The sequence below is a fragment of the Carassius carassius genome, chromosome 33, assembly GCF_963082965.1.
Source record: "Carassius carassius chromosome 33, fCarCar2.1, whole genome shotgun sequence".
Classification (NCBI taxonomy): Eukaryota; Metazoa; Chordata; class Actinopteri; order Cypriniformes; family Cyprinidae; genus Carassius; species Carassius carassius.
Window position 1 is genome coordinate 9,932,611 of NC_081787.1, and position 15,975 is coordinate 9,948,585.

General features: G+C 36.2%; 1 protein-coding gene across 3 annotated transcripts in view; it reads left to right on the forward strand.

Annotated features, from left to right (window-relative positions):
- LOC132113704 (protocadherin-1-like) overlaps nt 1-15,975 on the forward strand; it is a 163,048-nt gene that overhangs the window by 130,700 nt on the left and 16,373 nt on the right. Inside the window, exon 5 of one of the 3 annotated variants that reach the window (XM_059521636.1) lies at nt 8,893-9,745. The exons of the other annotated variants lie outside the window; for them this stretch is intronic. Coding sequence (XP_059377619.1) covers nt 8,893-8,948 — 56 coding nt within the window. The 3' untranslated portion in view covers nt 8,949-9,745. Of the gene's footprint in view, nt 1-8,892; nt 9,746-15,975 lie in introns of those variants that run through there. 3 annotated transcript variants of the gene reach the window in all.

Consider the following 15,975-nt stretch of genomic DNA (forward strand, 5'->3'; position numbering starts at 1 on the left):
TGTTTTTATTAATAAAATGTATGTTTTCGTTAATACAGCACATAGCACTAGTCAACTAATTGAATATATCATGGCAAAGGTGAATGCATTTTTGGAAGTTAAATGTAAGGGAAATTGTCATTTTGGAATTTCTGTGGTCTAATGTGATGTTGTTCATGATCACAATTAAATTGTATTCTATTGCTGTAATTAATTTATAGCATTAACAAGATGATCGAATGAATTCATTTTGGAAGTGATGACTGATGAATGTATTTTTAGTTTTTTTTTTTTTTTTTTAGTGCCCGTATATAAGATTAGTAGTGACCAAGTTCAGAGGCTATCATATGTGAATCAACTTATGTTGTGTATTTTCATCAGTTTCAATATGAAAAATAACTTTCATATTAATTCAATGGATTTATTGCATTTTGAGAAAAAAAAAAGTATCATGGATTTATTGCATTTTGGGGGAAAAATAATACCATTTTATAATAAATATTTGAAAATCAAAACCGTTATTTGAATTTTTAATGTTATTATAACCTTAAGATGCTATGTGAAAGTTTGAAACAGAAAATAGTGGTTTTCATCTTGCCACTATTTTTGGTAAAGACATTTTTTTTTTTCTGAAATTAATCAAAATGGATTTATTGCATTTTGGAACCGAAATCCTTATATATATATATATATATATATATATATATATATATATATATATATATATATATATATATATTATTATTATTATTATTATTATTGATAAGTGTTTTTGAGTAAAACCCTATTAGTATGCTTCTGGCAATTTTTTATTTTTTTTTGTACAAAAAAATGCCTGAAAATATTGACCCATCCTACACAGTAACAATATCACCACACAATACATCAAGTAACTAGCTAAAATTGTAGTAAACAAAATAAATAAAAGATCAGAGCTCTCAAGATCTAATTACGGTCTAACCAGGTGTGTAGTGTGTATTTGACAGCGGTCATAACTGTAAACATTTGTTGCAACATGAAACAACAGAATGATGAGTTTTTAACGAAGCATGTCAGTTTAATGACCAATGCCAATTCATGTGAAAAACATGGATTGTATCTCCGTCAACAAGCAATTATCTGCCTCTCTAGCTTTTCTCTCGTCACTGGTGATCAAAAAATATTTTTAAAGACTGTGATCTGACGGCTTGAAGGAAACAGTCACTTAGCATCCATTCCACTGATGAATTTATATTGATTGTTCTTTTTTTCTTTCATCCTTTTTTGTTCTTTTTCCCTCTGGGCTGATGTGCTTTCATCTTTTTTAAAGTATGTTTAGTATTTTTACAGAAGCCAGAAATGACAGTTGACAGAGTTCCAGAGAGCTTCTCCAAAGAATTCTAGATATACAGTCAGCCAGTCATAATTACTGTACTAACCATAAAATATAGTTAAAATTTTATTAAATTTAATTCTTATTCTTAACTAAATTCTTATTCAGTGACACTGTTCAGAGTCATTGTATATTAATGCAATAAGTTGCTGCATCTCTCGGCAACATTAAAACATTATACTATAAATATTGTGTGGTAAAACAAATTTCTCGAAAATTTCACAACTGAAAAAAACAGCAAGTAACACACCGAGTTAATTGTGACTTAATTATTCCATACTAAAATAGAAATGTATTAGTATTTACTAAGTATTGGTATTTTTTATTGGTGAGACTGTGGAGGTATATGTACCACATTCAGTTTCCTCAGACAACGTTTAGCAAAATATTGTACTGCAGAACACTACAGTTGGCCATTTAAAATCATGTTTTCTAGAGAGTAGTGTAAAAAAAAAGTTTTGACATTAGGCTTAACATAAAGCTTAAACAACCTCTGTGTCGTACTGTAAATGCTTAATCCGTAGGAAAGAAAAATGGAGGATGGTGAAAGGATGAGAGGGAGGTAGACATAAAAACATGAGAGATGAAGAGGCCCAGTGCTAGCTAAGAAGATTAATAGTCATATGTTGGCATGTAGACTGTTACGTACTAGGATAGCAGCAAATATAGGCATGGAGTCATGAATCCGTTTCAATCATTTATCTGAAACCCATTTGAAATAAATTTACAGCTCACTATATCAGAGTCGTTTTTTTTTTTTCAGGTCTTAAACAAAAAGGTTCACATTCAAATCACCCCCAAAACATGTTAACATTACCAGTAGCCTGCTGATACATCTCACTGTCCTTTAGGCATGGCCATCTCAAATAGCCTACCGCACATGCATGCACGTAGTGTCTCTGTCACTGTTTCAAAAGTGTGATGGCGTGAAAATCCTGGAAAACATCTAAAAGATATGGTATCCACTCCCAAGAAAGTCCACGAGATCTGTGCAAAGAAAGGGATCCAAAAAGTGAGAAGACATATGGTCCAACCATGTCCCTCGCGACAACGGAGGGCATCCGAAGCTTGTCCGTCATCCCACTGAAGTCGCGCTTCCAGAATGTTCTCTTCCGCGAATTCACGCGCTATCGCGTGTGATCAAGAATGAACAAATCACAAAGCATGCTGAGATGATCACTAGCCATTTGACCGTATCCGAACTCGTTGACCTGCTCATGAACTCTTTTCTATGTTTTTTTTTTTAACTCTGCTCTCCATGCAAACAAAGCATAAGAGGATTAAACATTGATAACATCTTTACCACTGTATATTACTTATTCTTATGTTATTGCCATGTACTTAATCAGACAAATAGATGAACTTATGGCAAAATAAAATACAGAATCAAATCAAAATAAAACAATACAATAGAGAAATACAATGTAAATGTGGGTTCATCACAAGACAAAGTTGGCCACATGATTAGACAACCTTGCCTTTATTATATCAGCCACTTCTTTACAGAGTCTGATCAGTGAGCTGCCGTCTGAGAAAATCCAAGGCAGGAATTGCAGAAGGAATGAAAGAGAAATACATGAAACACTCCAGCGGTCTGAGAAGTCTAAGAAGTCAGACACGTCTCTTTTAGATCCGGTGCTTCGACAGTTACAGAATCTTTCCCCCTCCCTTCACTGAGTCTTTGTCTCTGCCGCCTGGATCTCTAAACAGTCACTCACAGTACTTTTGTCTCTGGGCTGGATAGATCCTCTGACATCATTGCGGTTACAGCTGAGTTCTCATGGATGAACTAGCTGTGCGCCATCTCGACCAGGCCCCCACACACACATACAGTACACACACAACTTTATGATGCTATTGAGAAACTATGCACTAGGCTTCAGAGTGATTTTATTTTACCTTTTAAAGTTTGAAGTCATATTAATGCAGGATGAGTTCAATAATCAGACTTCTGTGCTTGTTATTATGTTCATTGAAGAGAAAAAGCCTCATTACAGTATAGTTTCAGGTATGAGTGTGTTTGTGTGTGTGTGTTTTCTCTTCTTTTTTTTTTTTTTTTTTAATGTTGATTTGTTTTGAGTACACTTGAAAGCACTAAGTAAATTCTCGTTCTGTGGAGGTTACCTTGCATGAAAAACAAAAGGTACATATTTGTATATTATTATAAAAGGAAAGTAAAAAGATATCTGACTGCTATTTCTGACTGATGGATAGGTCATTACAACAGCTGCTGTGCCCTGTGAGATGCCGAGGGTGCATCCCCTTTCATAGACACCCTCACTGGGTTCTGGCAGGCAAGTCCAGACACACACACATTAGCTTTGACACACACATACTGTCTCCCACTGGTACAAGGTACCCTCACTATGCTTAAATGTACCACACTGGGCCTGTGGCACACATAAGCGTGTAACGTGCATCCATGCTGTGTCTTCTCACTATGTCCAGATAATAACAAATGGTGCTCATGCGGTCGACTCTCAAACCTCCCCAACACTACCCGTAACATGTCTCTCACAGTCATACTGTTTCACAGTATGGGGAAAAAAAGTGCCGTATGCCTGGACAGATAAAGGACCTTGAATGTCTCAAAGCTTCTTTATGAAGTTCAGAGTTTCTGAAGTCTTTTCTGAAACAAGTGGCCGCTGACTGTCTGAAGCATCGCTAGGCTATTAAAGCCGACTCCAGTCATAAAGCAAATCAATAGAGTTGTGCTGCTGTCAAACCGCACGTTTCTCGAACGGTAGATTGTTTGTAGACTCGAATCAGTTCATAGTCGTCTCATAAAATCTGCTGCTATGACACTTCTGCAGCCATAAATCACAGTTAATCATTCAGCTTTTTCATACAAAATGGAAGATATGGAGATGTTGTGAGGCACCGGCACTTTGTTCGCACCAGTTATACAGAGACAGAGTTTTATTAACAGCTGTCTGATGAGGGGCTCAGTTATGATTGTTAGACGACATGAATAATGGCCTTAAGAAAGTAGACAAATGGAGGAAGAGATAAATAAAGACATATCCAAACAATGAGGCGTCAGTGCGAGTATGATCACATTTCCCGGGCAGACGCCAGTGCAACATTTATTCTCCTGAAAGACAGATAGCAGGAACGAGAATGAAAGGCGACATGTATCCGAAATTGACAGATGGCTTAGTTGTTTTATTCGATGGTATTCGTGCAGAGTTATTGGTTTGCTGGCTAGGCAACCAAAAAATGGACACAAAAATAAATAGATAAATAAATAAATAACTTTAAACAAATGTATAAAAAAATATATAGAGGGGGGAATTTATCCCCATTATTTTCTTTATTTCGCTTACATGCTTATTTGAATGCCTGAAAATGAGCAACTCACTCTGCAATCTCTCTTCACTCCCTCTGAGTCTCAATGTATTACCTATCTCTTTCTTTTCACGCTGTTTGGTGTGGGATTAGAGCTCTTGAGCTGTATTTAAATGGTGTTCATGCAAATAATCACTAGCTTCAGCACAATTTTTTAAAGTGCTAACAACATAGAAATGCATCTCGCTCAGGCTGACAGCAGTCACACTCCCACTTACTGTGTCCATCTGCCCATGGTGGAACACACTTTTTACTCTCTTTTGCTGTTAAAGGTTGCTCAGTATATTTTAGAAGAGGGGCTGTGTTGATTAATCAGAATGAGGTTGGAGGCATCTAATCTTCCTTGATTTGGGGCTTTTGATGAGTTGCCATTTTATTTTATTTTATTTTATTTTAGCAGATGGTTATCTGTTGATTATATCACTGCAATACTTTCAATAATAGAGAAATAGGTGGTAATGTTGTCCAATTGATTTATCTCAATGTGCAATGTTACCATTGTCTAAATTTAACATCTGCTAAGTGCAAGTAAAAAAAAAAAAAAAAGACAATAAATCTTACCATGTATTTAGCTGCTAACATTAAGAACTGCAATTTACCATGGTTAACACTGAATGGAAAGAAAGATCTGACCGCCATTTATGAAATTGGTGTTAATAGTTTGTTTTAGAACCATCTACAAAACAAACCATCTGTCACAATTCTAAAAAATATATTTTTTATCTTTACCTCAGATGAAAAAAATAGTATTAGAAGTTTAACGAGTATGCCTATTTTTTTAACTCCAGGTCGTGACAAATGTGTGGATAGCGAAATATCTATCCATCCATCCTCTTCTAATTGATGTTGATTGCAGCAGTACAGTGAGACAGAAAATCAAGGTGATGGATGATGTGGGGATTGGATTGTCCCACTATTTCCTCTTCTGTCAATAAAGATGGCAAAGGAGACTAATGGTTACTGTGACTAAAAAGTAAATTCTGCACCCTTGGTGGTGCCTATTTCAAATGAGAATTTAAAGGTGCATTTCAAGCATGTAGTTTCACTGGTGTCTTTTTATGATTTTTGACTCCAATATCAGTCAATACATCTACAGTACTATCCAAAAGTAAGTAAAGGTCAGTAAGATTTTTATTAAAGTATTAAAAACATTCTTAATTTTTAATGTTACTGTAAATTTATTGACAATTTTGTCACTGCTTCCACAAGAGTATTTTCCAAGTTTTTTTTTTTTTTTTTTAATTATTATTATTATTATTATTATTATTATTATTTTGTTGTTTTGTTTGTTGTTTGTTTTTTATATAAAAAATGAAGCTGCACTACTGTTTTCAACATTGATAACAGGAAATGTTTCAGCACCAAATCACAGTGGTGATTTCAAATTGGAGTGATTTCTGAAGCATCATGTGACACTGTAGATTGGAGTAATGGCTGCTGAAAATTCAGCTTTACTGTCAAAAAAATGTATTACATTATGAAATATAAGTACAAAGCAGTTCATTTGCATCGTAATAAAATTTCAAAATTGTTACTATTGTATTTTTGATCAATTAAACAGCAATTTCTAAAAAAAATTATATATATATATATATATATATTACCTATTATTATTATTATTATTATTATTATTATTATTATTATTATTATTATTATTATTATGTTCTTTTACTGTCTTTTTTCCTGTTGTTTATTTTTACACACTTTTTTTATATCTGTCTTCTAGAAGTTACTTATCGTTGTCAGTCAGACTTAAGTAACATCTCTGATGACTAGATTGTAAACCCTGTGCACATGACTCTGGTGTGACTTCAGAAGTCACCTATAGTATCAAACCTCATTCTAGCAGTGAAAATGGCTGGATTAGAGGCGTGGAAGGCTCCCATGACAAGAACAACAATGGTACATCTCATTAGGTTACCTCTGACGCAGGTGCTCATTGGAAGGTGCTAAACGGGTGCAGTTGCAGGCTGTGAGCCTCATTAGGCCCAGATGCTGCCCGACACACTCACGGGCCTTCATACACACACTTCAACAGATGTCTAGGTGGCAGAGGTGAGGACCAGGATTAGGGAAGGGCTCCTGTCTCTGTGATTAGATCTGAGAAAACAGCTTGAACAAGGCCACTAAAAGCCCTGGTGGGTGCATCTGAAGCCATAAACCACTGACAGTGTATATATGTGACCCTGGACAACAGTCTTAAGTCGCCGGGGTTTATATTTGTTGCAATAGCCAAAAATACAGTGAATGGGTCAAAATGATTTATTTCTCTTTTATGGTAAAAATTATTAGGATTTTAAGTAAAGATCATGTTCCATGCAAATATTTTGTAAATATCCTGTAAATATATTAAAGCTTAATTTTTGATTAGTAATATGCATTGCTAAGAACTTAATTTGGACAACTTCAAAGGTGATTTTCTCAGAATTTTGATGTTTTTGCACTCTCAGATTTCAGATTTTCAAATTCTTGTATCTCGGCCAAATATAGTCCTATCCTAACAAACCATATACGTCAATGGATAGCTTGTTTATTCAACTGTTAGAAGATGTGTATATCTTAATTTCGATAAATTGCCTCTTATGACTGGTTTTGAGGTCCAGGGTCATATTTGAGCATGTGCATCCATAAAAACATCTTGACTTCATTTATAGTGGAATTATGATCATGTTCACAAAATAATTTATTGTATTCATGTTATTTGTTGTGGTGGTGGTACATAATCATCTTGTTTTCTACCTTTTTTTTTTCTTCACAAAAATACTGGTGTGTGTGTGTGTGTGTTTCATCCTTATTGTTGAGCACTGCATTAATGGGATAGTTCAATCAAAAATGAAAATTGTCATAATTTACTTAACCTCAAGTTGTTCCAAACTTGTATGAGTTTCATTGTTCTATTGAGAAATAATAATAATAATAATAATAATGTGGGTAACCTCAGTTGACGGCAGCTATTGATTTCAATACTACGGTAAAGTCTGACCACTGTCAACTGATTACCAACATTATTATATGATCTTATTTTTGTATTCAAGAGAAGAAATAAATCCATACAGGTTTGGAACAACATAAGGGTGAGTACATTTTTGGGTGAACTATCATTTTAAGAGAAGTTTAAATGATCCAAAATAAATCTCGCAAAATCAGTGAAAAAGGCTTTGCCTTACGTAACGTCCACACCTTACACCTGTGCATCAAAAACGATGGGTCAGCAGCAGGCAGCCCTATATACAAAGCCAGTGTGTCGCCTTTAATGCAGTGATAAAAAGTCTGTGTCTGTATTAGTGACATGCGGGATTCGTAAGGCGCACACTGGTCTCTGGACAGATTGCAGCAGCTGGTGTTTGTGTCAGCAGGGTACAGTGAAGCAGTGGCTGAAACTGTTACTGTGCAGTGACTGCATTTCTCCTGCTGATCTGCACCCGGTGGGCAGGCTGTGCCTACTGCGTGAGGAGTCTGTGTCCTAACATTGTGCGAGACCTCTGGATCAGTCATTGGCGGTAAAAGCAGCGTGGGCCAGCAGGAACTGTAGATGGGAAATATCGTAGTTGCTCTTGCTATATTTCATGAAAGAAATGAGTCTATTTCAACATTATATCTTAGTGATGAGTAATGCCGATTGTGTGCGAACGTTTTGGTGACTTTTTACTTTTACAGTTTGTGTTTTTCCTGGACACATTCATGCTAGAATTCTATATAGTGTAATGGACAACAGATCGAAGAGAGAGAGAAAAAAAAACAAAAAAAACTGAGAGCATGGCCATCTGTGCAGCCCTGCCATACACGCTTGGACTAAGGGGGGCAGGTTTGTTCAAATCGGTCTCCTAATGAACTTTGCAAAGACAACATACCCTCTAAAAAGTTTTGTACATGCCCAGTGTGACATGAATGGCTTGAATTTACAGTTGCAATGTAAAATTTCCATAACAGCAAAGTAAATGTAATAGTTAACTGTTAAAATGCCAAAAAATAACTGTAAAGGAGCTCTAATTTCACATTTTAAATTGATAGAGCAGGTTTTTGGTCTTGCCCCCTTGTTCTTCTCATCACCTTATGTTGTTTATACATATTCGTCCAAAGATATGTTTCAATTGCACTATTAATATTTATATATTCATTTTTCTATAAATATTTTGCATGGAATGTATTGCGTTCCAGTACGTGAGTAGTAAGTCGTATCTATCCTCTTGTAGGTGCTGTAACGGGCGTTGACCAAGAGAAGGGGGCCGGCCAAAAAAGACTGCCTTAAACATTCTTCTTTTTCCAAAATGTTTTTCTTTTTGGTCTGCGGGAGTAGGACAGAACTTGCCCCTTGTCACAGATTGCCATAACATATGTCTTTTCATCTCTGAAATACATAAAACTACTTTTTTTTTGCACATAAACAATGAGGAAAAACCAAATGGACAAAGTCGGAAAGGAAAAGCAGACTGAAAATGGGCGTCTGTCTGCGGATGTATGTCACCCACACCCTGATGTTTTTTTTTTTCCTCTGTAGCTTTTTGGGGGCGGATATCTCTCATCTATGGACACTTCAGGAAGTACGGACTAGTGGATTTGTTGTATCTCCATTTTTGCCTCTCCTCCGCTGTGCATTTCATCCCTTTGCTATGAACTCTTTTGTATGGACCCCCCTCCTTTCTTCTCCTGTTCCCTTTGAACCCCTTTGGAGTCTTACTATCATTGCAATCACCTGGGGTCTGGTAGGTATGTCTTACCTCTGTCCTTCTCTTTTATTTTCAATATCCTCTCCTCTATTTTCTCCTCTCTGTCTCCTCTTTTCTGCCACAGCCAGACCCAATCACATTCATTGAAAATTCACCTAAAAGGACTTAATAGCTCCTCTATAATGCACTCTGACCTTATCAAATACAGCAACAGTATTTTTCTCCGTTAACTCTTTCTCACTTTGCTCCAAACGAGGGAATGTTTTATGAGAAAGGGAAAAGACTGCTTTGCAGCTGAATCAAATGACTTTGCACTTTCTTCTTATTCTTGTCTCCCCTCCAAAAGACCCTAAGTTAAAAGAAGTGAGAGGAAAAATTATGCTTAGATGGGAACACTATCTCTATTTTGGCTTCTTTACACCTGTGCACTTGCAAACCAAAATGGAGCTTAGTGCCATAAAGTGTCAGCCAGTCGTGTTTGTTAATTAGATTGGCTGACTGTAACATAAACTCCATTCCAGTCTCTCTCTCTCTCTCTCTCTCTCTCTCTCTCTCTCTCTCTCTGTCTCTCTCTCTCGATCTGAAGGCAATGACGTCTTCGCCTCACACTAATGACTGTGCCACAATGTAACAAAACACCAAATACACATTTGCCTTTAAACTGAGAACACGTATTGATGTGAATATTGAAGACATTGGCATTCCTGAGTGTCTACTTGGGGGTATGTGTGTAAATATGTAAATAGCTCTGAATGATATTTATCAAATATATAAATATATGGTACACCTGACAGTACGTCCGTAATGTGAAAACTTCTTTTATGATCACATATGGGATTTTACTTCTCTGTGTGTCTGAGACAATGATTACAAAAGCAGTAGATGGGGAAGCTAGATTAATGTCATGAGTCATTTACTTACATTAAGCCAGTAATAGAGATTCTGTCGGCTCTGCAGACAGTCTAGCAGAAAGTGCTGTTCTTGTGAATGTACTTTGTATTCAGCCATTTTTAGTACAATAAATGGACTTATCAACATCTGCTTGCTGTGTCTGTAGTGTTGAGATTGTAATATATATATATATATATATTTTTTTTTTTTTTAGCTAGCTGTTTTGGATTGACATCTGAGTACTTATCTTACATGAAAAGAAATGTGATGAAATTAGATAATGATATCACTGTGTGCGTGTGTGTGTGTGTATATATATATATATATATATATATATATATATATATATATATATATATATATATACTATTATACATATAATTAATTAATTATTTTATTTTATTTTATTTTATTTTATTTCGGAAAACCATGCTCCATGGTACTGAATTAATGAAATGAATATTTATGTATCATGGTATTGGTGATATTAAAGTGATATAAAATGTTATGTAATATTTCAAAAAAAAAAAGAAAGAATTGCGTTATTTTAAATGTTAATAATATACTCACATAAATAAAGTATATATGTTTCAGACACAAACACACAAAGTAAGTTTTTTTTTCAATGTTTTATCATTTACAAAACTGAGGATGCCAAAAATGACAACTGCAAAAGACTGCAAAAGAGCTGATAAAAGACAAACGGCATAATGCAAAAACACATGAATTATTATTTAGGTGCACTGTAAATTTGTTTTTGAAGTAGCTCTTATGTTTTCTTTTTTTCCCTTCACAGTCTGACGCAATCAACAGTCTTATTTAATTTCTCAGAGAGAAAAGAGAAACACTCCAACATTTGCATATCATTACCCAAGCTGTTCAAGGAGAGACGGCCGAATGTGACATTTTTATTCATTATTGTTATTGGTACAGCTTGCCCTCCATATGAGTAATATTTAAGGTCCAAAATAATGTTGAATGTATCGGGGTGGACTAGAGGGTGACGGTGCAAGTGTGTGGGTGTGTATGTGTGTGTGTGTGTGTGTGTGTTTTGCTTGAGTGGGCCTGGTAGCAGTAATCACAAAACACATCACAATGAAGCTGCAACTCTCTTTTAACATTCTAATTTGGGCGAAGATCGGTGACAAGATGAAAGATATGTTTTTTTGTTTATCCACTCACACCTTGATCAAACACATCACGCATGCATGCTCGTGCGTGTTTACGAGTGGGCTGTGAGAGATGGTAGTGATGTCAGCAAGCAATTGAATACATTTTAAACGGAAGGCGCCACTGAATTTAATTAAAACAGAACTTGCAGGCCTAATTAACGCCATGATAAATACCATTGTCCGCCAGAGGTATAGCTCCTCCAGAGAAGCTAAAATAGATCTGATCCAGCCACTCTTTGTTTCATTGGTCTTAACATAAAATTAAATATCTATAACTAACTAAATATCTAGAAACTAGTAAACTGATATAATTTACTTTTGAGTAGTTCTGAATTTGAATTACTCATGAGTACATGTAAATTCTAGACACGATGACTGAATTCTAGAAGATATCAGATTTACAAAATTCAGATTCAAAACTGTTAAACACCACTATAACACTATATAGTTGCTAAAGTTACATTTACATACATCTAGTTACATTTTCAAATATAACACGACATCCCTATGCCATTTTTCTAGCCCCATAAAAATCCCTGTTTTTTGATTCCCTTCAGCCCTAATCAGGTTTAACTTTATTTAAAGCATAAGGGTGAGTGTGAATTAAGTCAGTAATAGATCATATCTCGATTAAATCAGCCTGCACTGTAAGCAGCAAAAAACAGCAGCAGAATTTCACTGTTTGACTCTAAAATTATGTTTGCCATGCCAGGTGCTGCCCTGTGGTGAAAGACCTGCAGACATATAGTATACACATCTATTTGTCTGAATATGTGAGTGAACATGTCTTTGCGGCATGTGTGTATATGTGTGTCTGCATTCATATGTTTGTCTTAAGGGCAATACCTACGTGAACAGGCTGCGTATGCGCTCAGACAGATGGTGTGAGGCAGTGTTTGGCTAAACAGGGCATTTACCTGTTACCACACAATCAGTCAGTATAGGCAAACTTACACGCTCAGCGCATTTCCAACACCTCTAAGCCAGATGTGTTCTAGTTTCAGCTGTACGGACATGGCCACACTATTCTCAGATCTCTGTATCCCCCGGGGTCCTCACACAACTACATCCCAATGCCCTGCTCGAGCTGGCTAAGGACATGCCTGACTGTAAAGAGAATCCCATTAGTGAGGTCTTTAGTGTTTTGTGGGTCGGTTTTGGCCCATCCATTCGAACTGGCACAATGCTGGCCTAACGCTGGGCAAACAGAGGGTGCTTATTATAGTGCTGCGCTTCTGTGCTAGCCTAGCCAAGCCTGACAGTGCCAGCTCACAGCATAATCCACTCTCTCCACCTCCATCCTCACTGTTTTCCAAATTACCTTCCATCTCTCACACATCATCCGTCATCCATCCCTCTTTTGTCCTGTACCATCCTTTTTCATATGCAAATTTGTAATTTTTGTAGTAGTATTGTATCAGGTGATAATGTTATGCTACTGTTTGATTAGTATATTCATATACAGTAGTATGGACCTTATATTGTACTCTAAGCAAAGGATCTGGCTGTATCCTTGTGGCTAATCCTCTCTTATTAATGGGCTCCATTGCAGTGCTGTTGTGTGCTGAGGATTAGCTGTTGTTTGTCTCTCCTCCTGTGTTATGTTGTTCTAGCCTCGTGTGGGTCAGAGGGGAGACTATTACTGAGCTGCCCTCTTATAGCAGTGCAGCAGTTAACACAGACACGTTTGGTGCTGGTGCTTAGCGTTGCTGTACAGCTGAATGTACAATGAAGTCCGGGACACAAACACACGCATGTACTCACAACTAGTTTATTTCTTACACCCCTAGTGCTTTTGGAAAGGGTATTGGATTTTGTGTGTGGGCGTGTTTTCTTTGGATGGGGATTTTGGTGAGCCAAAGGGCGAATGTGTTTCTGCCCTAGTTAGGCCACCCTGCCCTGGCCTGAACTGGCATGAGTGTGCCGCTGATACCTGTGGGCAATTGTTATTCTAGAGTACAGAGGACATGGGTGCATGATTTTAAAGAAAAGCCCTCCAAACACCAGTCATCGGACACCTCAACGTTCCGATCTCTGGTCAGCCTCTGTGTGTCAAGGTCTTGCTCATTCCTAAATGTCAAAAGAACTTATTCAATTTGAGCTGAAAATAGTACTGCTTTCAGCTTAAGAGTGTTGAAACAAAGGCCTTTTTTTCTTTTCTATACTGTGAAACTGTATGAATGAATGAAGCATTTATATAGTGATTTATTGTGTATTGCTGTAGGCTACACCCAAAGCACTTTTAAATCATGCGAGGGTCTCTCCTCAACCACAACCAGTGTGCGGCATCCACCTGGATGTACATTCAAGAGCCCATGAAATGGTTTGACAAATGCCATTGGTTAGTCTAAAAGATAGACCCACCCTAAACATATATATATATATATATATATATATATATATATATATATATATATATATATATATATATATATATATATATATATATGCGTGTGTGTTTGTGGGTGTTTATGTGTATACACGTCACAGAGCTTAATTGTTTTGCTTTTTTGACATTTTTGAGTTTACAACTGAGATAGAATAACATATTTTACCATAAAATACAGGTATGCCAGATTTCAGCTTTAAACCTTTTTTTGTGTTAAAGCTTTTTGCACTCCAAGCTTTTTTCACAGTACTCTAGCATATTGATAGGTTCGAAGCTAACAGCCATAAACTAAAATAATTGTATTCAAACATTAAAATCTTGACATGTACAGTATTTCAGATATGCACTTATATTAAGCTATCAGCTGTTTCAGAGGCTAAAATTAATTTCCAGTGGCTTCACAGGTGTGACTGTTACCCTGTGAAAGGTTTTTAGGTGTCTGTGTGTTGAGGGGGGAGAGAGGGCTAGCAGGGCTATCAGGGGACACTTTGCTCATCTGTGCTGGATCTCTCTGTGGGCGATTTCCCGCAGTGTGTGTGTGTGTGTGTGTGTGTGTGTTACTTGTGTAAATATGTGTACTGTGGAGAGATCACAGTGTGCCGCCAGTAGAAGTATTGTCCTGTTTAATTAGCAGCACAGCGGTCAGATGCACACGCCGGCCTTACACAAAACACAGTCATGAGTACATTGTGTTGATGTTTCACAAACTTACACCATGGTCATACTGACATGTCCTTCAGAATACTCTCATGTATTGTCTGTGCATTTTCTCTGTCCTCTTTCACCCCCTGAAACTACTCTTTCTATAGTCATCAGCTTTCAATTGTTCTTTTAACCATTTACAACTTGTGGCCCTGTATATTATCTTAAAACACACTTTTCAAAGCTCACTTTTCTGACTAACAATGACCCAACAACAGTGGACCCATGCAATGTAGGAGCATTCCCATTCCCATCACATTTTAAATCATGCATTGATTTTGATAACAGTCTTTGAGTGAAATTACTTGTTAAACATTGTAGAAATATATCACGTTTGTCTCGCAGGCTAACTTAATTTCTTGAATTGTATTTATCATAATTACACACAAATAAATATTTAATAAAACAAATTGCTGCACAATGCAAATATTCTGTTTGCAAGTGGTATAATTCTATTATATTCTATTATAAATTCATCAGAATTTATGTAGAAAAAAAGTGATATTTTTAAATGTTTTTAAAAGACCAAAGTTGCATTTATTTGATAAAAAATACAGTTAAAAAATAACAATAATAATATTAATAATTTATAAAAAATGTACTAAAAATAAAAATAATTGTATATAAAACTACCAGTGTCTTTCACATTGTCAAGGCTTTTTATGATATGTCCCCTTATGAAATGCATATTTATGCTCATTCTGGCCTTTATTAGCAGTAAAGTGAGCTACTGTATTTGACTTTAGGGGTTCCCTCAAGAGGAAAATGGCATTCATTTTCATTTAAAATAAAATCTGTTTCCGAGTGGGGATAGCAGTCAGACACATAGCTTGTTTTTTATGTGTGTTTCTTTTTGTGCAACTTGCAGACAAACTGTCACTTAGGTTTAGGCTAGGTTCAATGGTGCAAATAGAGTGTGAGACTTCTACGCATTTTCTTGTTAGAGCTTCTGTAGCTTTGTGAGCCCATCTCAGTTATTTTCTCCCCCAAATCACTTTGTAATCAGCAAGTCCAGAGAGGAAGTAGTTTCATCACATTCACTACTATTTTTTTTATTTTCTTCCTACCGTTCCTATACCTAGTTCATTACTACTCTATACTGTGTTCCCTCATAAGACCCCAAAGCCAAATTGAGGGAATCATACCAATGACTTGTTCTTGACAGTCTGCTAGGTAGAGCCAAAAATCATCACACATTGTGTCGAGAGAAGATGATAGGATGTTCTCCATCTTTCAGCAGCAAACATTAGCACCGTATTCCTGTCAGGTGAGATACAGAGTTGAAGTGAAGTAGAGAAAAATAGAAAAGTAATAATGACATTGTGCTCTCACTTTCTTGTGCCCTCTCTCACTCGTTTCTATTGTTATTCAGCTTCTAATCTGCAATGCAAGGTAATTAAAGCTGGGAGCTTTGCCCACTATCAGTAGCAGAGAGAAAAATGGATTGTGTTTAAT